The sequence below is a fragment of the Cololabis saira genome, chromosome 13 (assembly GCF_033807715.1).
Source record: "Cololabis saira isolate AMF1-May2022 chromosome 13, fColSai1.1, whole genome shotgun sequence".
Lineage (NCBI taxonomy): Eukaryota > Metazoa > Chordata > Actinopteri > Beloniformes > Belonidae > Cololabis > Cololabis saira.
Genome location: NC_084599.1, coordinates 7,225,475 through 7,249,524, shown reverse-complemented (window position 1 = coordinate 7,249,524; position 24,050 = coordinate 7,225,475). Strand labels below are relative to the sequence as shown.

Genomic DNA, 24,050 nt, shown 5'->3' with positions numbered 1-24,050 from the left:
TGTGAACTCCGCCGACTGCTGGGAGTCCACTTCCTCTCAGGAGTCAGCTGGGGTCAGCGGGCTGGGGACGATGTGGAAGGTCTTGGCATCTAATGGACAGATTGTGTGTCTTTTCCTGTGAGCGACTACTAAGCCTAACAAGGGGAATTTCCAACTCGTCTCCAGTCCATTGTACTGTGAATATTTGCTGACCACCAGCATCCCCCAAAACATTCAAAGGCAGGAAAGAGGAGAGCTGTTGCTGCTGACCAACAGGATATATTTACAGTAGAAGACTCAATATGTTATTGTGAACCGGCCTCTGTCAGCTACAGGATGTTTGGCAATCGCAGTGACAGACTGCTGGCACTGCAGCGCTGGGACATTCCTCCGCCTTTTATCTCCTCATTAATGCGGAGGGCTCGGCTCGCGGCCGTGAATCCGCCTCCCGGCGGCGACGCGGAGCTGCAGACCTACCTGTGTGTGAGTAGATGAACCACAGGGCTCCGGTCAGGAGAGCGCCGATCACGAAGGCGGCGAAGGCGATCCCCACCACTGTCGGCGTGTCCAGCAGATACAGCGTTCCTGGGAAACACAAAACACGGTTCACACCCAGACCAAGGGCTGCACGGCTCTGGGGAATGACAATCACCATCCGGCATGATTCCTTTCACAAATTGAAATATTTATTATGATGTCGTAATAATAACGTCACCAATGCAACCCTAACCCTTTATCCTGACTGAAATAGTTATTTAAATACTTGCATCTCAATGCGGCTGCAGCAATCTAAATTCAAAGACATCTGGAAGCAATAGAAAATGTATATTTCCCTGAAACGCCCTGCTTTTGTTTAATGTTCTTTTCTTTTACCTCTTTTAAACAAGATTTGTTTAGGTATCCATTTTCTTGTATTACTATAATAGAAAACACCCCATGTTCATGTGGTCATTTATAACAAGTTTTGTGAATGGAAAAAAACACATTGGAGCACTGTGTTGAAACAAGTAACTGCAATAAAGATGTATGTATTGTTGATGTGATTCCAAACAAAAATAAAATAAAAAAATAAAAAAAATACTTGCATTAATGAGAATGATTTATTAATAATCCTCAATTCTAAGTTAATTCCATAGTGACAAAGTCTGTGTAACTACGGTATTGATATCAAGGAACTTAATTGCATATTTATTTTATTATAATTAAGATTATTTTGTGAGCTATCTTGCATTGTCCTTCTATTTCTGTTGTTGTTGTTGATGTTGTTTTGTCTGTAACTTTTAAAGCTGCCATTTTTGGTCAGGTCTCCCTTGAAAAAGAGATCCTAGATCTCAATGGGACTAACCTGGTAAAAATAAAGGTTAAAAAAAAAAAGATATTCTAAAGTTTTCATTGCGTAAAACAGGCCTCTCTGGAAATACTTTGCTCTTACTTTCAGGAGGGGGTTTCTCTGGGTCCTCTGGCTGCTCATCTGGAGGATTAACTGCAAAAGAAAAGAAAAGAAAAAAAGCATATATTATTTATTGTGATATATCAAGTGTAAAACAATGCAGGCCTGAAGCCTCCCGGCCAGCTCCATGCCCACAGCAGAGGCTGAAACTGCACTGTGTTGATTAACAGGTCTCTGTGGAACATCATGAAGAAGCTTCATTCACGGAAATAGCGATACAACAGCGACTGTGTGAGCGGAGGGATTAACATATCAGCTCCGACAGGTCCTGGAAGCCCTTCAACAGTGAGATAATCAGGAACGATGTGTTAATGATCAATACAAAGGCACTTCTGTCCCGCCGAACCAAAAAGGCAGACCTGGTACGTGTCCAGCGCTGCTGCACAATGGGAGCTGTTCTGGGAAAGAACACCTTTGAGTCTTTATCTTGCATAATGGATGGTGACAGGCCATCACAGACCTTCATTCTGCAGGGTGCAGTGGTCAGAGAACGTCCTCTCTGCCACCAACACCCTGATTCATGGCTGCAGAATGATCCGTCACAGGGGAGTCGTTATGCAGGGAATGAACAGAGGAGCCCATAGCAACTGCAGCAACTTTCCTCATTTGTGAGGAAACCAATACAAAGGTTTCTCTGCACCACTCTTGCTGTTTTTCAAACTTAGAAACAACTAAATATAACAGTCCAAAGTTACCATAACCAGCTCTGCACCACAACACTACTAGCATTCCACACAGAAATAAGTTTATGTAGAGTGGGGACGATATTTGTCTTATTCTCAGACAACTCCTGACCCTTTAAAGACCCTGCTGAAGTCTGGGTTCCAGCACAGGCACAAATAAACCCTCTCCGGGGTGGTTTACAGCACGTGGAGCGGTGCAGACAATCAGCATCGGAAAATCTGAAAAAGGATTAAATGCCGTCTGGGGGTCGGGGTCTGAGGTGGGGGAGTTTAAACGCGCTGGGGTCTTGTCAATGAGCGTGGAAAGAATCACGAGGAGCGTGTGCCGTAAACTGATCTCTGATCCTAAAGATCATGCAGTCACAGATTAATCCACATTGAGACCAATGGCACTTTTCCACCAGCACCTACTCTACTCAGCTCAACTCGGCCTGGTTTCTTTTTCCATAACAATTCAGCACCTGGAGCAGAAGTAGGAGGTTGGAGAAGCTGCTGTGACGTATTTGATTGTGTGATCTAAACGAAGAAGACAACAACAGTAAAGATGTAGAACCTGGAGGAGATGATAGATGTGCTGCTGGGTCTGTGGCTTGTGTTTGATATCAAGTTAAAAAATGAGAGTGAGAGAAGCTTCAAGCGGTGACCCTTTTTAATTTTCTTTAGTTGTTTCGGCGCTGCTGAAAAGTCAGCTGGAGCCGTGAGCAGCTATGAAGAGACAGAGCTCCTGGTAGATCTGGTCGTTCCTTATCTCCGTCTAGATCTTTTTAATTCTCTCCTCAGCACCAGGTTTATGAACATCTGACCCTCAGAGTTGGATCATGAAACAGACTTTTGCTGCCATTGCCTGTCGGATAAAATGAACAAGAATCCGTCAGAGTCTCTTTCTCTGATTTCCTCCTCCTGACTCAGACGTCTGACTCCAACCCCCCGACCAATCGGTGGTCTGTAGTGTGATGATGTCAGATACAGCCGACTCAGCAGCTTAGAACCTCAGCAGAATAGATACAGAAAAGTATCTACTCGACACATTAGACCCCTAGTGGGAAAGAACCAAACTGAGTGGAGTCGGGCTGAGTAGGTACTAGTGGAAAAGCACCAGAGACCGGAGGCTCAGGCCGCTGAAACATCGATGGCTCTTGGACACCGGTTTAGTTGAGTCATTTGGGAGGGACTCAGTGTCACTGCTCCACCACGCGAGGAGGTGATGATGGAGGGGCCCGGGGGTCCCGGGGGTCCTACGTCACCTCCTGGAGGAGCAGCGGGCGGCGGCAGAGGCGGCCTGGGCCTTGCTGCGCCAATAAACGGCAGCTAACGGACGGTTGGATGGATCATAAAAGAGCCACTTTACATTCGGCCAGTGAATAACGCAAAAACACCACTTTCAAGAGGTTGTAAAGCGTGACATCATGTGAGACATACACCAGGAATCTGCACTTACAGCGATAAAAGGGTGTACTGATTTATTTTAACACTTAATTGACAGTCTTGAGCCCAAGATAAGCTCCATCTACGAACTCAAACATTTATGTTTTCTCCTTTTCTTTATTCTTTCAAAATGTTCTCTAAATTAATATAATTTGTCTTTGAGCAGAGATTAAATACAAACTACCCCTCTCTCGCTTTAAGGTTTCCAGATCCATAAAAAAAAAAAAACAACAGAGAAAGTTAATATATTGATTCTGAGAAGCAGCAAATCTCTTTTGTTTTCCATGCACTAAATTGGCTCCAAGTCGCGTTCCTCTGACATCCTAGGACAGGAGGTGCCTTTCAAAGCACACTTTTTGCACATTTTCACCACGTTTATGGCCCAAATAAAGCTGCTGCGTGGGTTTGTTGGTGTAGGCAGGCAGCGCGGACCGGCTTGGCAGGGCCACTAAGTCATTACTTCAATCATGAAGGGTGTGTTAATAGTTTCAACATCAACACTGGCTCTTGTGTGTGCTACAAATTGTCTTCATCCATGCAGTATCTTTGCCCAGAATTGAAACAAAAGGCCTCAATCCAAACTAAATCTGAACCCAATCCAACAACTTCTGGTTCAAATGATCCTCCCCGAACAACTCTGACATGAGTAATACACGACTTTAGAGGCTGGCAACCAACGTTGATTTGAGAGCAGGAATAAAATACCAGATTCATCATCAGCACATGCACAACGACTGTCTGAAAGACACAACGTTCTCCTTATACAATAGGGCAAAATGTGATGTTGCCAGTTACCATGGAGAGAAACAAAGCTCCACAAGCACGTCGGACCGCTGGACTGAAGCTGTGAGGGGAAGGAGCACCGCTGTGCTGCCCGGCGTCCTGGCAAGCTGTCCACAACCATCTTAAATAGGCCACGATAACTACATCCATCTGATTAAAGTGATGTAATTGATATGAAATCATACGTAAATAAAGTAATTGGGACCCTGGTGATGTCATTCCTCAGAGGGATGCTCCTCCGAGCCTCGCTGGCTGCACACTAGAGAACGGGAGGTCAGGATATCAGCAAACCCAGTTTAGGTCATCATTATTACGCTGTGATGGCAGTTACCTCATGAGCCACATCACACGTACATGTGTTACAGTAAGAGGATGGATGATCAGAACACAGCCGTGACTAAGGGACCTGCGGGGTCTGGCCGGGGCCCCTGAAAAACCAGCGATAGGATCGCCAACCCCCCACTTTCTCGCCTCAGCTAGTGGAAAAGACTGCAGTGGAGGATCTAAGTGAAAACAACTGGTGCTCAGCGCCGTATGACTCCTCTTTTTCCACATCTACCGCAGCACGGAGTGTTCCTGAGCAGCAGAGCGGGGCCTCAGAGCCAGAACACCCCCCTTTGCTGCAGTCAGGCTTGTGTACAAATGTTAAATTAAACCAATGCATGCTTGCACACACTACATGTGTGTGCACACACACACACACTGGTAACGGTACACACGATCAAGCCATTGCACACACACAAGAGCACCAGTGCACACACACACACACGCCGCAGTTAATGCTTGCCAGATGTGAGAAAGTGATGTGTAGCATTTCGTGGTTTGATTTAATCTACGAGAACCGGTCTGAGCTTTCTCTGGCTCCGGCGTCTCCGGACCAGCTTCTTCCCCGACTGCAGCTTTCCCTTCCACTTTTCGGGTGAGCGTGGACGTGACAGGTCAATAGAAAGCGGAACCTGCGGCGTAACAAGCGTACGGCGTTCGTGTGTCCCTCACCTGGTTGGTTGGGAACGTCGACCACGAACAGCGGCTTCATAGCCGCCTTCACGCCCACCATCATGTTCATGATACTGGCCCCGGTGAGGGAATGGCAGGTCGCTCCGGGCCTCATGCACTGAGGAGACAACATTTGATCAAAGTGGATCATTAAAAAAGGTCAACAAATATGCAGATAAAATGCTAGATTTCACAGAAATCACATTTACTTGTGGCAGCGTGAGAATGGGGGGTAGGGGGTAATTGTGCATCCTATGTTTTGTGTCTGAAAAAAGGCCTAAAAGTCAATAGGGACTAGTGACGTGTAGCACTTTAAAGAGACGAGTATGGTGAGACAGAGAGAGACAGAGAGAGAGAGAGAGAGAGACAAGACTGTATCAAAGCACTTCACACAGAAAGAAATGCATATAAATAGGCTGCTGCCTGATATTTTTGGACATTTGGTGGAAAACTGTGGCCTTTAGTTGAATGATAAACTTATAAGCCCAATGCTGGAGACTTTGTGGGACCAGTGGAGCTGCAGTAACCACCTTCATGTCTTCTGGAACTGCCAGGATATCAGAGAGTATTGGGAAGAGATCCATAAACATACAGAGAATATACAGTATTTTGTGTAAATATTCCCTTCAAATATGAGGCGATGTATTTTTGGGTGATATACAGTTTGATAACTGGAATACAGATGATAAAAAAATTGCTCTGTATTCTGTTGGTAGCAAGTAAGAAATCTGTCAAAAGAAGATAAAAGTTAAAAGTAGAACCATCCACTATTGAAGAATGGATTGATGCTGTCCGCGAAATTTACATCATGGAAAAGTTGTCATTTTCCCTCAGAATACAAAAAGAAAAGTTCTACCTGATTTGGTCTAAATGGACTGAGTACATGAAGCCTGTAAGATCTGACTTCAGTTGAATCTGTGTTTTTTGTGACGACCTGCTCTCTACACCTGACACCACTCTAATACTGGACTTTATTTCTTTTTCATCTTGCGAAGCTGTGACAATAACGAGAAAAGAGCTCCCCCAGTTCTGTTGTTCATGTTACACAAACAAAGACACTTGGATTTTTGCTTTTTTCGTCTTGTTTTTTTTTTTTTAGATGAACTTTGGAGAAAGACATTGCAATTGTCCAAGGAGTGAATGTAATACTGTATATGGAAACAATTACTTTTTCAAATAAACAGAACATTTCAAAAAACAAACTTATAATCCCCAGACATTAGGGAAGGATAAAACACAGCATGACTCTGACTGCAATAAGAATCTAACAGTCACATGTGAGCTTCATGCTGACGTGAGCACTAAAGGTATCGTCTCCTGCACCGTATGTGCGATATGCAGCATGCAGCCTCAAAAACGCCCAGCCACTCAGCTCAGACCCCTCCAGCTAAGATAAAGTCTTGAAATCTCCTCAAACAAATGCTGTCAATGTTGACTGTAAAGCTGTGATGGCTAGCACGCTAACATCATCAAACACGCAAAGGGAAAAAACCCACAACTTGACAAACGGTTGCATTTGCAGACCTGTGGCAGCTTCTGGTTCCCGTGAGATTTCCTGGAGCACAGGGACACCTCGCAGTGGAGGAACAGGAGCGACGTGTTGAACTTTGAGTTGAAGATGAAGCTGAAACGCTTCCTCTCCGTCTTTGCAGGCAGGCCCAGAAAGTTCTCCTGAGGGTGGAAGTCGACCGACTCGTCTACGCGGCACACTGTCTCGATGAGCTTGTATGTCGACTCTATTCTGGGGTTGGAGTCGGGAGAGATGAAGCAGGACATGATGGTGAAGCCGAGCTCTGGATCTGACGCCGTGGACGTGACCTGGGGGACACGAGAGACAAGACATTCAAGTACATGAATCATTTGTCACAATGAGGTTCTTCAAGTTCTAACATCAGGGGCAGGGAGGGACTTGTTTGCTGACGGAGTTCATTGAGGATTCAATGTTACCAAACTATTCTTGTGGAGCATTTTGCAGTTAAGGACACTATATTCACTCCACATGAAGCTGTGCTTTTTTAATTTCTATGCTAAATTCCCAACAATCTGCCAACCTTCCAGTTGAGGATGGCTGTCTCTACTCCCTGATCCACGATGCATGTCATTGTTGTTCATCTGTGTTTACCTTATTCCAGTGTTGTGCATGAACACGTTCAAATGAACACGTTCATTTCTGTGAGAACGTTGAACTGAACGCAACATATTTGCAAATAAAGAACTTGAACTTGTTCATTCTGCAGATCATGAACTGGAGTTTGTTCAGATTATGTGAGTTTCAGCTTCACTGTTTAGGTCCAATTATTACGGACAACATTTCACCAGCGGGCAGCGCGCACATTTAAAATACTCAACGAGACAACGACTTCACACTACATTACCCACAATGCAGTGCACACACTAGCATAGCAACGGGCACCAGCTCCATGGCAACGGTGGCCCGAGCCCGGTGCAGTCTTTACATGACCAGTGAAGAGAGAGACGTCAGATGATGATCCGCTTATCATTATCTGCAGGAATTTTACACATCGTCTCCCAAAGAGTCAGATGGTAAAAATCTATCCTTTCTGTGCAAATTCTGTCCACCTGCGCTGAGAAAACAAGTCAGAGCGTCTGCCTTGTCAACTTCAAATTTGAGACGTCATGTGAAGTTAAAGCATCAGTCTAGTGTGAGAAAATATCTGCAAGTCCTTGACAATCAAAAAAAGTGATCAGGAAAGACCAAGAAGACCCAACAGCCCCGAACGACCGCAGTCACACCTGCAGCCTTCAGGGGTTTGATTTACCTGCAACAGGTAGACAAACTACATTGTTGGAGATTTACAGACTCTGAGTAAAGTTGAAAAGCCACTAGGACAATACATGATTGTACACAGTGCACAATTTTAGGATAGGGGGGCGTTTAATTCGTACTTCTCACCTAAAAATATTGAAATGAACCGAATTTGAACTAGTTCAAAGTGAAAATGGTGAACTATGAACGTGAACTATTCATTTTTAAACTATGTGAACTGAACTCTGAACTAGTTCATGAGAAGTATGAACTTGCACAACACTGCCTTATTATCAGACCTGGTGACGATCATTTGACGTATGTTTTGAACACTTACAGTGATGGGTGTGCCTGACAAACAAAAAGCAGCTCTTGTAGTACCAAAGTGTCCTCACGGAACAGGTTGGGTCTCTGCACCTTCTCAAGAGCGACGGCGGGTTACGGGCCGATGGCTCCCACACAGTGAGTCATCTCCGACTGCTATCTTCATCAATCCTTTTGTTTCAAAGGACCTCAGAGGATGAGTCTTTGTCATCCCTTAAAAGACTAAAATAATTACTGTTGGCAAACTAATATGTGTGTTGAGCCAGATGAAAACACGCCGAGGGGAACGACTAATGAACGAGAGGTCAAACTGAGTACCAGGGACTCAGCAGAGAGACTAAATGACCTTTAGGTGACCTTTACATGCCGCGCTTTGAGATCAAAGTGAAAGAATTTAAGCACAACAGGATTTCTCCAAACGTTTGAATGAAAAGACGGAAGTATAAAATATGAGGATTAATACCGTACAGGTACGAAGCTTACCTCAACAAACACCTGCTGGTTTTGTGCGACTGTGAAGAAGTTCTGCCGTGAAGGATCGTTGAAGGGCAGCGTGTTGTACAGGTCGATGTTGAAGGTGATGTTCTGGACCGGCTGCTTAGCGGGTCCTGAGACGACTCCCGTGCGTGTCTCCGGCTGCTTCCTGTACGTGCAGTTGAACTAGGAAACAAACGAGAGAACAGAAGTTAACGGTGAATAACCTTTCACTCCTACCACCGTTTGGACAATATAAAGATGACGTACAAAACAGAGAACAACTTGCACGATATACAAAGGTACAAAGAGGGAGGGGTTTAGCGCCTTTAGGGGCCTGCATATGACACTAGTGGGTGAACGGGTAGATTGGTTTATATTGATGTACAGAAATGGGCAGCTATGTATGTGTGTGTGTATGCATATATATATGTATGCATGTGCGTATGTATATATGTGCGTATGTATATATATATATATATATATATATATATATATATATATATATATATATATATATATATATATGTGTGTGTGTATGTGTTTGAATATGTATGTATATATGTGTGTATGTAGATATATATAGATATAGAGCAGATAGAGTTAATATAAAGATAATATGGTGTAAATAAGTATATTTATATAAATATTTATATGGGCATGTGTGTACAAATATATAGAAATATTCAACTATGTGTATGTATGTATAGGTATGTGTGTGAGTATAATTATAGTATAGTTAGTTATTATAAATACTTGTTAATAAATGATTAGTGAATGGGGGTAGGATTAAATAAGTTTACACTTCTCCTACTCCTTTTTGCACATGTAAATTAAGATATTAAGTGTTAAAAGGATGAAATTCTTTGTATTTTGTTTGTTTTGTTTTCTTATCTTCTTTTTTAATTGTTGTCTTTTTACATGTACAAAATAAATCAAATCAATAATAAACAATGCAGAATGGAAAGATGAGAAAAGGGAAATAAGGCCGTATGTTGTCCATCTTCTGAGGGGGAAACATGAGGAGATGGAACAACCGCTGGAACCAGATGACTCCTTGTTTGCACCAAGGAGTTCTGGGAAGTAGAGTTTCTTCCAACTATCAGTTTATTGGTGGTTTTGACCAAGCGGCTTTGATTCCTTTGCTCTGAATCAGACCTATGACTTACTTTTACGAAAGAGGACTGCTGTCTTTCCTCTGCAGATATTCTCTCGGACTCTGCCGGGCCTCTTGGGAACATCACATCTCCGAATTCCAGATCCTCGTAGTCCTGCGGTCCAGCACTCCCGTCGTTCGCCTCGGCCTGACTGATCATGACCTGCAGTCCACAGAGAACGCTGTTACTCACAAAACCTTAAACGCAGCAGCCAAAGAGCAATTCCATTGGTCAACAGCTGTCATCATCGCCATGGTAACGGGAGAGGTTTGAAACATTGAGAAAAGGTCAGAAAAACATTGTTGAGGACACTTGATGACCAGCACGATACATGCTTCTCACTCCTCACTGAGGCCTTTTGGGGCTCCGTGATTCAGAAACATCTGATTAAACAGGGAGAGGGAAACCTCAATGACACTAACGAAGGTGCTGAAGCTGCTTCTGGAACCACATCCAGAACAGAACCACGAGTAACCCGACAACCAGAGATGAGTAGCTGTGATATGTGAGGGCGCAGTCAGAGGTGGCCCCTGCATTCAAATACAGACACAAAAGATGACCTTGGACATGCCAAAAAAAAGTGTTGTTGCAAAATCCCCCTCACAAAAGATTTCAAAAGGCCAGAGAGGAAGTTATTCATCCTTGCTTGTTAGAACAAACACAGCGAATGAATGCATTCCTTAATAATGAAGACAAGCAGGAATGTCAGATGTGACGGTTCAATCTCATAAATCTGAAGTGTTCACTCCTTCATAAAACACAAAAGGTGGTTCAGGGTCAGAAACTGCATTTCTTCTCACTTCATTTAAATTCTAATCTGGAGTAACCGTTCTCTCTTCTCTATTCATCAACACAGGAAGTTTATGAAGGTTATTCTGTAGAGTAGGTGGTCGTGCTGACACTCGAGCACTGGCATTGGCCAAAGATCCGGCATCGGTAGGGTTAGCCAACCGTCCCGTGAAAAACGGAATCGTCCCGTATTTATAAACTAAAGTACGCGTTTTCTACAGACTTTCTGTTTGCACTTTTGTTATTGCACTAAAAATGTGCACTATTACAAAATGGATGTTCTGTTTTCTTTCTATTGTTTTATATTAATTTATACAATTTTAAGTTAAGCAGGACAGGTTTCTGTTTAAGAAAGATACTTATTTTATTCAGTTCATTTTGTTATTTTGTATTAAAGTGAATTGCTGGATAATAATTTGTTTTCCATGTGTTCATGGCATTCAAACATATGCATCTAATTCAATTCAGGTTCGAGTCAAATAGTTAAAAAAAAATCGTTTTGGCAACCCTAGTCACCGTCTTTGCATCGATGTACCAACTGGGGAACTTCACGGGCCGATAATGCTCCAAACACCAAGACAATAAAAGCTCTGGTGTTTTCGTTCTCTGCTTCTCCAACAACATTGACGACGTGCCGGTAGATGTGTTAGCCGTCCAGTCTAAGCGGTTATCCACGCTAAGGAGCCGGGCTAGTATACTCCTACTGTCCAAGTGGAAGACAGCTGTTTCTGCTGGAGACTCACTCGCTAACATTAGCACTAGTGGTGTTTCCGTCAGCCTGTTTCAATTTTAGTTTGAGTCTAGTCTTTGCTTCAAGCTATCAATTTTTTTTTAAATTAGTTTTAGTCACGTTCATTCTCCTTTTAGTCGTGTCAAGTTTCACTCGACTAAAAGGCTGGTCATGTTAGTTTTATTTTAGTCTAGTTTTAGTCAAAGATTGTATTTAGCCAAACCCATTTTACAATTCAAACAAGGTTATCTTATTATTATATTATTGTTACCTTGTAGACTCAAGAATACATTCATTCCAGATACAGAAGACTCTAATTTGAGTTTACAACATATTTATTTTTCTGCATTTCTTCATCTGCATCTTTTTTCTTTTTTGACGACACATTGGGTTTTCTTTTCCACGTCTATGTAGGAAAGTGTATCCAAAGTTGGCTCTTCTGCTTCTCCAGTCCCAGAGCAGATCCCCGCGTTTCTCTATGTAACTTTGTTTTTAATGGACGTGAACCTAGAGCTCTGCGTTAACGGCATCAGCCTCTAACTCTGCAGCTGCATCTTCTGGATCTGATTCCCCGCTGCAGCGACTGGATTGAGGACTAACGTCACCCAGAACTAAACCAGAGAAACTACTGAAAACATGGACATTAAGGATCTTTGTTAGAACATTTCTTCTCATTTTGGTCAACGAAAATGAAGACACCTTTTAGCAGAGTTTTTATTTTGTAATGTGCATTTTAGTCTCGTTTTTATTCGTCACCGATGTTGCACTATATATTTAATTATCATCACATGACCAGCATTTTCGATGTGTCTCGTCTCGTTTTCCTCAGGTGATAAAGGTTCGTTGACGATGATATTTAGTCATAATGTTCGTTGACGAAAGCAACTCTAATTAGCAACAAGTCCGACTATGTTTTTTAAGAGTTGAAAGTGGTCCAGTTAAAGCTGACAAAATTCATTCATGCTCCAGCTTCTTTTTACTCCAGCCTCTTGAGACCAGGTGTCGGGTTTGAGTCTCACAAACCATCTGACAGCTCGATCAGGCATTTCCATGACTCCTGTAAAGGCTTCGCTGAGACTGAGATGATTACTCACGGAGTTGATGTGGAGGGCCATGGGGCTGCCGTGCACGGGGAAGACCACCGTCTGACAGCCGGTCAGGCTGGTTTCCAGCATGTAGTGGGTGGCGTTAACCGTTGCTTTGCACTCTGGATCTCTCAACGTCAGGTTGGCGTGAGGAAAGCCACTCGCCTAGGAAACATCAGAATAGCAACAGTGGATGAAACTCAAACCCCTTTTTCCTGTATTTTTTTTTTTTTTTTTTTTCGTTTATTTCGGCATGTTTATATAGACACATTTCATCTCCAGAACATTATACATTGCATACTCAGCACATGACGAAAAGGGTACTAGGGTATTAAGGGTATTAACTCAGTTCCAGAAAAATCTTAAGGAAAAGTTAAAGTGTGTGAAACGTTGACTTCTCAGGGATCAACAAACCCCCACGAGGTGCTGGCGCTGCAGCTCCTAATTACAGACCGTGCCAGTTTCCAGGCTGTGATGTGGGCCGGCTGAGCGGTCCCAACGTTCACCAGACGGTTGGAGCAGCCGGAGTCCCGACAACTAATGTCTGATTTCCTTATTTCACCTTTGACAACAAACCCACTTCATGTGTGAGGGACGTCAGTGGATGAAAACACAAAGGTTTGGTTTTATTTTGTGTCGGGTTTTGCGATGACGTAGCAAAATGGAGGTTTGTCGTGGGATGGTGTCGTAGGAGACGTTTAATCTGCCCCTGAACTGGTCTGCACTGTTCTCGGTTGAGTGTCTTCAAGTGTATTTTTTCAGATTCAGATTAAGAATTCATACGACTTTATTAATCCCTTTGGGAGGTTCTCTCTTCGAGATCTCCATCTCACTCACTCAGCACTGTCAATACAAATAAAACACCAAACACCCATATAAAGATAAAAAAATAAATAAATAAAGATAAAAAAATAAAATAAAAACAAAATAGAAATAATTAAAAAAATAAAAACAAAAATAGAAATAAATAAAAAAAATAAAAACAAAAAAGAAATAAATAAATAAAAATAAAAAAATACAAATAAAAAGTGCGGTGCCAAAAGAAAGTGTTATGTAATATTACACAAAGTTATTGTACTGTCCTGGTTATTGCACAATCCGGTTTATTGTTGGTCAGACTGACTGACTGACTGATTTTGGTTGTTTTCATATTCTGGTCCCGGTAAATCTATGACCAACTGCGTTCGCGCTCTCCCCTGATCAAATGTTGAATAGAAAAGTCTGACCAACATCAATCTGACGTTGTTAAACATCTTTCGATGATATTTACAGTCCGTCTTGTTTATTTAGGGGAAAAGGTTTTTTTTAATAACTCTAAGCTTTGTACGCTCCTCAGAAGAGCGTATGATGACTGACATCCCGGCGTTGACTCACCTTCAGGGCCTCCTTGTCGATGACGACCACCATCCTCTCGTCCTCACACTGCACGCTGAGCCCCACGCTCAGGACGCCCTTCTGCTCGCTGGGCTCGCTGCTCTCCCTGCTCTCCCAGAGCCGGCCGCCGGCGCCGTCGGGCAGGTGTGGGAGGAATGGGAAGGGCGGGCCGGAGCGACGCGGCGACGGTACGGCCCCCGGTAGGGGACGGGAATTCTGCAGGATGGAGAACTCAGGAGGCAACTTGCTCTCCAGAAGATCCACCACATCTGGAAGAGGAACGGGCATCGTGAGGCAGGATTTACAGGAGAGGAAACTGCAAAGTCACGATGCACGATATTCTTTTTAGTAACCTGGCGCTCTCAGCCGGATGTTGAAGTGGTTTGCCAGGGGAGTGCTGGTGAACGATGTTACTGGACTGTAGCCGTGCTCCTGCGCCCACTTGATCAGGGCCTGCGAGCCTGACGGCAGCGACTGCTTCTGTGACTTTGACACCGACATCTGGGAGCTGACGCTCACTGTGTCGGAGGCCTGTGGAAAAGAGAGGAAGAGGGAGAAAGGCTTTCTATTATTTACCATTATTTTTATTGAATTGGCGACAGTAGGGACCCGAGATGGTTAAACATTTTCGGGTTTAAAGGACGTTTAAAAGACGTTGAAAAAACAGCTATGTTGAAAAATAATTCAAGATTGGTTCAAAAGTGAAAGTTTTTGTACCGGCTATTTGAAGACGTTTATTAAACGTTCATATTTAGACCAAATTTCACCTTAATTTCCAATACTGGTTTTTCCAATGCAAAATTTCAATGTGGTTTACTAGTTAAGGTCCAAAATGACAATACATTATGTGTGCACATTAAAAAAATCAGAATTTCTGTAATATTTAATTTCCTGGTGAAATATGGTCTATGTTCATTAAACGTCTTCAAATAGGCGGTAGAAAAACTTTCACTTTTGAACCAGTTTTGAAGGACTTTTCAACGGTGACCATAGTCGTCTTTTAAAACGTCTTTTCAACCAAAAAATGGTCACTGGGTTGGAGGGAAGTTGTTCCAGTGCGTTTCAATCATCACTGGACTTGCACAAAACCAAATATCAAAAAATAAATCCTGTAATGGAAATGGATCTTGTTCGGAAAGACTCCCAGTTATCAAATAAACAACTTCTCTCTTCCGGGAGGTGGTTTTTCAAGTCACACACAGATGTGGCATAGCTGGTCAATCTAAAGTAATTAAAATCTAGTTTCCAGCTGTTGGCCTCGTTAATACGATGCAGTTGTGCCACAACGCCACTTAACCATTACACATCACATGAGGGCTTCGCCTCTGATAGTCTGAACGATCGTCTGCTGCCTCCATTTCTGCCTATTTTATCATTGGCTATTGCAATAATTCGTCAAAGGTTAAACATGTTTTTGTCCACCTTCCTCTGTTGTTTTGAAGAGACGTCATGCAGGATGAGACGCGGAGAGGTAAAAATGGAAACAGCAACCCCCTGCTAGCACTAGCATACCGAATTCAGAGATTCGTTTTTTTTTATTTTACGCTAAAGTGGAAACGCAACTACAGACCTCCCTCTCCCGTCTCTGCTCCTCATAGATTTAAACTTGTGTGGATACTGCTTTTGTACCACATGTGTGAATGTATTTTTACTAGCCCTCGAGTGAGCCCATCCCACCCTTTCTGGAGCATATTGCAGGCTGTGTCACGGCAAACGGATGTACGTTCACTTACTAATCAGGGCTGATGACACAAATTAATCCGTAAAATATGTCGGGGTAATACTGTCAACAAAGCTAAAAGTCAAAGTATACGATTCACTGCGTTCCATTTGTTTCCACTTTCCACCCCATCCTGATTCCTTCTGACTTTCAGTTGTAAATATAGTCTCAAGTCAGCTTTTAACAGATCAACGGACAAAAGAAGTGATTTAGTGTTGGCATGATCACAGATCGTGTTCAAGTCCGTTCCTGTGCCTATTCTTCATCAAGTGTGAATCATGTGAAGCGGAGTGAGGTAATGGGCGTGTCGCGACTCGATCAGTGCTGAGAAAGCAACATCTGAGTTTGCTCATACACAGCCACGTCCCGCTGTTACCTCCTGTGAGAGCGAAAGCCTTTTTCTCACCATGTGAAGCCTCTTGAGCAACACTGAAGATAACGAAGATAACATGGGTTCTGAATGAAGTTTGATGAGGTCATCATCTGATGTCAGCACATCAGTAAGCCCATGATTTAATAATAGCTGAAAACATTACCAGTCATTTGTGCAACACACTTCAGGGGTGCACTGAAAGGGCTGTGATGTGAACTTGGGTGGAAGTAATTGGTGTTTTTAGATTAAACCCTGCTGTGTTCCCTGGATGAAGAACGTGTGAATAACATTGATGGTGGTCAACGTAAGGTCATGGCGTGTCACTGGCTCCCCGGGGCCTGAAGCCGAGGCCAGGGGATGGAAGACGACTCTGAAAGCCTGCTGTCCGCTTGGTCCGCTTGGTCCATTTGGTCCTCCTGGTCCGCCTGGTCCACTTGGTCCGCCTCGCTGGCTTCACCAGAATCAGACCAGCTGGATGATGCAAGAATATTGACGGGAATTGTGTAGCAACTTCCCTCAAATGGCGGCACAAATATGAGCAGCAGTGTCCCATACCGCTCCTGCTGTCGTGGTGGTTGAACACAGAACACAGAGTTTCATGTCTTGTAAAGCCACTGTCCGTCGCTTCAGTAGCCAGTTGCAGATTACGGTCCTTTCATTTGCTGATTTATGGCGTCCTCGGCTCTGAGGACGAAGAGCTCGCCCACATTCTTCTTTTGTCATCAACAAGTCCCGCCCACCACCCCACATCAATTCTGTTGACATTAGTCCTGACCTGCAATAACGTGTACCGTCAGAGGCGAGTTATTGATGGGGCTGGATCAACACGCCGCCCCGCGTCACTTAATTTAGAAACAACAGGTGACACGCTTGATTCAGGTGTTAAATCCACCGATGGAAAAGGAGCTAATGATGGGAAGGGTGGATAACTCTGCACTGATCGGAGCCTGTGATGTCACAGTATCCAGAAGATCTGGACAGCTCGCTGACAAAAAATATTTTCAGACTGTGACCTCAAACAAAATCAAACTTTTCAATGACTCACTCCAGCCATCAAAATGAGTGCATACAAACAGCGTTTTTAATCAAACCACGTCCCCTTTCAAAAGGACCAGTTATGAGTTGTCAGCCATCATTCAACACTTATGCTTATGCTGATATGCTGATTTAAATAGCTCATTTCATGAGAAGATAAGATGGTTACCCGTGCGGTAACCAAAGTTAACCACTGACACAGTTTGAACAGGAAATGCACTCAGACGCACTGAGTGATCTCAGGGTGCAGCAGTTACAGGTCGCTGTAGAAACATACGAGGCATGTCAAAGTGAAGTGTCATAGCTACGGTACAGTAGCGCAATAACAGTATCAGAGTCACAAAATGAGAGAGCACAACTCCACTGGAAGTACCTGACATGTAAGACAGAAGCAGACTAATCCTTACAGCTACTAACACAGCGCCTAAATCTATCAAACATTTCCAAATGTACAATACTGATGAGCTTCTTTTCGTTCAACTACTGAATGTTTTCACTCAGGAGGAAGATGAGGCATGAAATCCTAACCCAGGCGTAATATGGAGGTTGGACGGGTGCCGGTGGAAGCGATCTACGGTGAAACGATTGTTCACAGCTTGTAAAAGGTCTCATATTCCCAAGATTCTTAGAGGTCCTGAGACTCGAGTAGCACCGGTGAAGATTTCATTACAAAACTAAATAATTTTTGCACAGTAAAGGCATGTAGTCAGGGAAGCTGATATACTGCAGTAATTAGCTTGTGTTGGTCTTCTCTGTAAGGGCTTCGCTGCAGCTTGCAGAAGAAGGAGGTGGGTGAAAGTACTGCTGCTTGTAACCTACATCAGAGGTGAGGTGAAATAGCTCTGACTGAGTCCTGCTGAAGTACTGCAGGGGTCTAATTCCTGAAAAACGTGCGATGCCTCCGTGAATCCGCCCCCCGGCCGCGAGAAAGCCATGGCAAGTCCCCCGAGCTACCGACGTGAGATTTCACAGCTCCTCTCAACCTGTCATCGTCACGCCTGTCATGCACTCGGCGTCTGTCCAACACACATCTTGGTGTGACAAATTATTTGTCCAGTTATGCAGAGGGTGGAGATTTGTGTGTTAAATGAAACGTTATACATGTCAGTGCCATGTACAACACCAGTAAATAAACATCTACACCATGTCTCTTGTTAGTTATCGTGTCGCCAGCTTACATGAATATCCAGCCTTCCGTGCACGTCGAGAGTTTTGACGACCCAGTTGACGGACCTGGCGCTCTTGAGGAGCAAGACAACATCACGAATCACCAGGTCACCATCCTTCAGAGGCCGTAGATCAACTGTGACGTCTACCTGGAGAGTGCTACAGAGGAGGGAGGAAAAAAGAACATGTTGTTATCGGGCCTGCTGCGTCTGGCCAAGTAATTAAAAAGCTGGATGAACTCCCGGAAAAATAGTAGACATATGCATCACAGACGAGATAGCAATGCAAAGCACGGCGAGCAAAGCGTTTCCAGATTTGTGGCCTTTCGGGTGAACAGATTTGAACTCCGATGACCAAGGAAGATGGAAATACACAACACTGCTGCACAAACCATAATCTCCTCTTTCTTTGTGAATATATTAACATCCTATCCTCCAAAAAGGCTCCAGCAACATGTACTCTTACCTGCTGGAGTTTGGGGCTTCCAGCTCAAGGATGTGGACTTCTTTGTTTTTCTCAGGAGCAGACAGGACACAACCTTTCGAGGTCTGCAGTTCTTCATAGCTGCCCAAGTAGTTCAAAGACAGGAACTTGGTATCGATCTTGCAGGTGTCAGGAAACACTTTATCTGAAAGGGGAGATATGTTTGTGACAAAGGTTGAGGGGTTTGTGAGGTACTTTTGAAGAGTGTGTTCATCTTTGGATTAAACCTTGGTGTGAGCTAAGTTAAAAAGGCAAATGTAAATACATCCATCTTTATCAAACATGACTGAGGGTGTCATGAAGTGGAGATGTACAGCTCTGTGTTTGACATAAACGTTACGGCACTCAGGTTTTGCCAAACCACTGCCCCATAATGACACACATGAGCACTTAAAGGCTTTGCAACAATTTGACTAGCCACCGGCTCATAACACGAAGAAGGACTTATCCATGAGAGTCAACTGCAGACGTCATTGTGTTGTCTCTTCACCGTATAACCCAGCTCTCAGAGAATGAACAGCCAACAGACTGCAGCAGCAACCTGCCCTGATAATCTTCCACTGCGGTATAAATCTATCATTTAATTCCTCTTTTCTTGTCTCCATGCCTGCCGCAAGAGGATATTATATTTTGCTGTAGCTTTATTTTATTGTTAAAAACTAGAAATCAGCATTGTATCACCTGACTCAACGTCTACTTTTAGAAGAGACAAATGTCAGATGCTGTTAAGATGGTGTGTGTTTTGTTGTCGAAGCATTTATCAAAACGATTGTTTGATGCGTCTTGTATTACCAATAGAAATCTTATAAGATTTATCCGAGTGGTTTTAGTATTGGTGTAATTTAAAACGTGTACAATGTAATCATGTCATATAGCCTACAGAAAGATATAAAATGTGTCTCCATTGTGTTGATAAAAATAATCAATGCATAAAATGATTCAACAAAAATACTAGACTATATTAATAAAGCGACTGGAAAACTGGGTCAGACTCTCGGGCACAGTACTTAACTAGTTTGAGTATCATTTAAAAGACAGACTGTTTTGTGTCAATAGGTTATTACATCAGAAGTTAAAAAATGACATGTGGAGTTCCCCAAGGCTCCATCCTGGGGCCTCTCCTATTTACCATGTACATGCGTCTACTAGCTCAGAATATAATGAACAACACGATCAATTACCATAACTTCACAGACAATATGCAGTGTTACACAATGTCACCAGGTGACGATGAGCCATACAGGCATTAAGAAGATGCATAGAACAAATGCGTGGCTGTGCCATAATTTTCTTCAATTGAAAAAAAAAAAAAAAAAAGGTTCTTGTTTTTGGACCAAAAGAAGCGTATTTATGTGTCAGTATGCAGCTTTAAATATTCCAGCCACAAACCACTGATAAGGTCTATAAATCTGTGCATAATCATGGACTGGAACCATAAGAGTGGCACTAAGGCAAAAACAACGTCGGCCTTTTATCACCTGAAGAAAATCTCCAGGACCAAAGGACTAATGTACCAGCGGGATCTTGAAAAACTCATCCAGGCATTTATTTTTATTTGCATTGAGCATTCACCTTTTATGTTCCACAGATCTGGAAAAAGCTTCCAGAAAACTCCAGGAATATTTACACCATAAAGTTCCTTTAAATCAAGGTTAAAAGCTCATTTGTGATCGCCAGACACTAATATACACAACAAGGTTATGGGCTGCTATATTATTTCAATACTAAACTTTTAAAAGAGACAAAAAATGCCTTTAAAAGAGTAATTATATTTGAATCTTAAAGAAGAACTCATTTTTACAACCACTATTCTACATACAACCATTCTTCTACTTACAACCATTATTCTCCCGGGTGACCGTAATAATTTACAACCAGTCATAACTTGGAAATATTACAGGCATGTGGTTGAATGGTCTGAAGCTGTGAATTTATATTGCAGGAAGGCGATTCTTCTCCGAGAGTAGTAGATCCACTAACTGAATCTATGGGCTTGGCTAAGGAACAAAAGCGAAAAAAAACTTGAAAGCTAAAGAAGAACGGGGTGCCTTGCAGCACAGAGCTATGTTTGGGAACTTTGTAAATTTGGTGCACACCTTCTCCGACTTTGATGTAGATGGCTTGAGTCATCTTGAGCTCAGAGAAGGAGGTGACTGCCCCGTACTTCCTCTGGGCCCAGTTGAGGAGGTGCTCGTTGCCGTGGGGAAGGGTCAGCTCCTGGATCTGGGTGAAGAGGGAGGCGTTCTCCGGCGTAAAGTAGACCTCCGAGCCCTGGGAAACCTTGAAGAATAGAAAACAGAGAAGAGTCAGAAAGAAAAATCCAGAGCTGGAAAAAGCTATTTGTATAATAATAAGACAAGAATAAAAGGAAGAAGATGAAAAAGAAGAAATCCACGAACGTTCTCTAATTCTTCTACATGTATTTCTAGACAGATTTATATTTGTGTTGTTTCAATCTTACAATATTATCAGTTGATGTCAACCCTGATCAATAATTAAACAATTGCATTAAAGATTCAAATTGGAAATATAAAGACTAGCCACATTTATGAGGTAGCGTGTACGCCGCCATGCTCAACGCTAACCCACACGATGTTAACGGGGCTACCTCATTTCATTTCCAAGTTTCTTATCTGTCCGCGCAGACAGTGCTGCCAGGTCCAACTAAAACATTAAATCCATTTGAATCCAAAAGCTTTAGACAAGATGATTATTTTTGCAACAGTCTCATTAACTTGTTCCTAAATTGTAATCAACTTTTATTAAAAACAGAATTAAAACTCTTCACAGACAATGGGCTTCAGAGACATGACTTTTCAAACCCTTATGTGCAACATCTGCGTGACCTCTGGCTGCTCCTCTACATGTTCCTGGCGTTGTCACCAGGGACGGTAAATTCTGCAGACACTGTCAATGAAGACAGGTTGTCTTTATTCTTGGTATGTTTACTACAGCGAGAGAGGAAAGAAGGAAAGAAGGAGGTTGAAGAGGAGAAGGCTGGTGCCTGAGCATTTGAGGAGGAGGGTTGTGTGTGTGGTGATGGTGGGGAGTAGGGAAGGGGGGGGGTCTTCACTCTTCTTGCCAAGCTCAGCAGAGTTTATCAATTTAATTGCAGGAATATAACCATAATTAGTCGCAAAGAATTAGAAGGGGAAAGCTTGAAAGCCAAATTAGCTCCAGGCCTTCCAGGGAGCTGAAAACCTCAGGAATTTGAAACGGGGACGTTAGAGACCCACTTTGGGCTTTCACAACCTCCACAAGCTGCTGGAAACCAAAAAGCAATTTCCCTCATTGAATTAAACAGATAAATACCATATTACACATTATTTCAATGAATCGAGTCTTTGGTCGCTGAAGTTTCCAAGAACCAATAATGTCTTTGAAAATATTCCATTTAAAGTTAATATACTGCAGATTGACGTTTTTCTTCTGACCAACCAATGTATAAGCAAATTCTGCATGTGTACGCAGCATCCTCATTTTTGGACACAAGTAGCTTTATTTCCATTTTCATAACTATGTAAATTGGCAGATGATTCATTTTATAGGGAAGCGCTGCGGTGCAATGGTTGGGTCCTTTTATTTCACATCCAGAAGGTTCCCAATTTCTCAACAGGGTTCCTTCAAAAACATCTATCTGAGTTTCATTTAAAGTCATTCTGGACGTAAAAATGAAGTCCATGCTCCCTGAACCACTCGTTCACATTTGATCCCAGTGAATCCTCACACTCCTTCTTGGAACATGCCTGTGACCTTAGAGAAGAAGATTCTTAGAAAAACCTTGTTGATCACTATATTCAGGTGGTCGCCTGACCTAATGTTTGGGGCAGTTAATGTTGTTGAGCCCAGACTTGAAGAGCTGAAGCACCCAAAGATCATAACCCTGCACCCTGGGCTTGCATGGCAGGTGCTAAGATCAACGGTTGTGTCACTTAATCTACTTTTTATGTTTAAGTATTTATATTACTTTAAAAGGTTACGTTTAGATTCATCAGACCACAGTTTTTTCATTTTTTGTAGGGTTTTGTTTTCTTGTTTTTTCTTTTTTTAAATAATGATATGATATTATATGATATGATATGATGCAAAATGTGATGCAGACAATATACTGAAAAAATAAAGTCAAAATATAGACTACACCACTGACCAACATTACTCTTCTATTTAATTGAACCATTTGGAAACAGGATACCTATTGTTGTAGTTTTACAAGTCTGTGTCCATTCTTGTGAAATACAAGATTTGAGCTGTTCAACAGTCCATAGCTGATGTTGTCTGGTTTTTCTCTCAATGATACATCGTACATTTTTAATAGGAGACAGATCTGAACGTCAAGCAGGCCAGTCACGCTCGGTACACACTCCATGTTGTTGTAAATTGTGCAAGAAGAGGTCTGGCATCGTCCTGTTGAAATGACAACAGACCTCCAGGGAAAAGACGCCACCCTGGTTGTATTGTGCGTCTAGCCAAGGTTCCATTAAGCACGCATGTCTGGACAATTACGGTACCTAAACACATGTGTTAGTGCTCGATGCTACGGGGACTGCTGGGACCCACCGACCGTGGCGTTTGCTGGCTCCTGCACCTCAGGTCTTTCTCTAGATCTTTCTCATCTTTTGCAAATAGGACCCAATTTAGGGTTACAGCCAATCCCAATACACCCCCTACTTTCTACCACTAGCCCTACTTTCTACCACTAGCCCTACTTTCTACCACTAGCCCTACTTTCTACCACTAGCCCTACTTTCTACCACTAGCCCTCCCTCACTACCACTACCCTTAAAAAAGAAGCCACAGATTTTAGGGCACTTGTGTTAGAGCTAGCTGAAACATGGACTCTTCTGATCACTGTCTGTGTCACATTGAATTAGCTTTCAGAGATTAACCCGTTAGTGGATCAGCCTTTTGTACCAAAATCTCATGCACCTGTCCTCAAATAAGTTGCATCCAGAACATTGTCCATTGTATATATTTTTGTGTCTTATTGGGATTTTCTTAAAGTATTTCTTTTAAATACAAGGGATTTGATAGTGAAGGAAAGTACGTTAACCATTTTCCTTGGTACGTGTCCGAGTCACATACAGGTTCAAACTAATGTTACAGGTTTAATCGTTTGATGTATTTTACAAAAATTCCGAACATTTCTGCAAATGAGCTTTGCATTTTCTGTCCTGTGCATAAGAATCTTTGTTCCGGCCATGTGTACAGCTGTCAGGAAAAGGTATGCCATTTAGTTGAGATCAGTCTTAACAGTGC

The 24,050-nt window shown here is 42.8% G+C and overlaps 1 protein-coding gene across 1 annotated transcript in view; it reads right to left on the bottom strand.

Moving 5' to 3' along the window:
- tgfbr3 (transforming growth factor, beta receptor III) overlaps window positions 1–24,050 on the bottom strand; it is a 73,686-nt gene that overhangs the window by 7,426 nt on the left and 42,210 nt on the right. The window contains exons 5-16 of the mRNA XM_061737534.1: window positions 20,891–21,074; window positions 18,777–18,939; window positions 18,323–18,470; window positions 14,370–14,547; window positions 14,017–14,285; window positions 12,652–12,807; window positions 10,051–10,200; window positions 8,891–9,067; window positions 6,841–7,134; window positions 5,317–5,434; window positions 1,412–1,462; window positions 457–564 (exon numbers count right to left, since the gene is read on the bottom strand). Of these exons, the coding sequence (XP_061593518.1) occupies window positions 457–564; window positions 1,412–1,462; window positions 5,317–5,434; window positions 6,841–7,134; window positions 8,891–9,067; window positions 10,051–10,200; window positions 12,652–12,807; window positions 14,017–14,285; window positions 14,370–14,547; window positions 18,323–18,470; window positions 18,777–18,939; window positions 20,891–21,074 (1,996 nt within the window). The remainder of the gene's footprint in view (window positions 1–456; window positions 565–1,411; window positions 1,463–5,316; window positions 5,435–6,840; window positions 7,135–8,890; window positions 9,068–10,050; window positions 10,201–12,651; window positions 12,808–14,016; window positions 14,286–14,369; window positions 14,548–18,322; window positions 18,471–18,776; window positions 18,940–20,890; window positions 21,075–24,050) is intronic.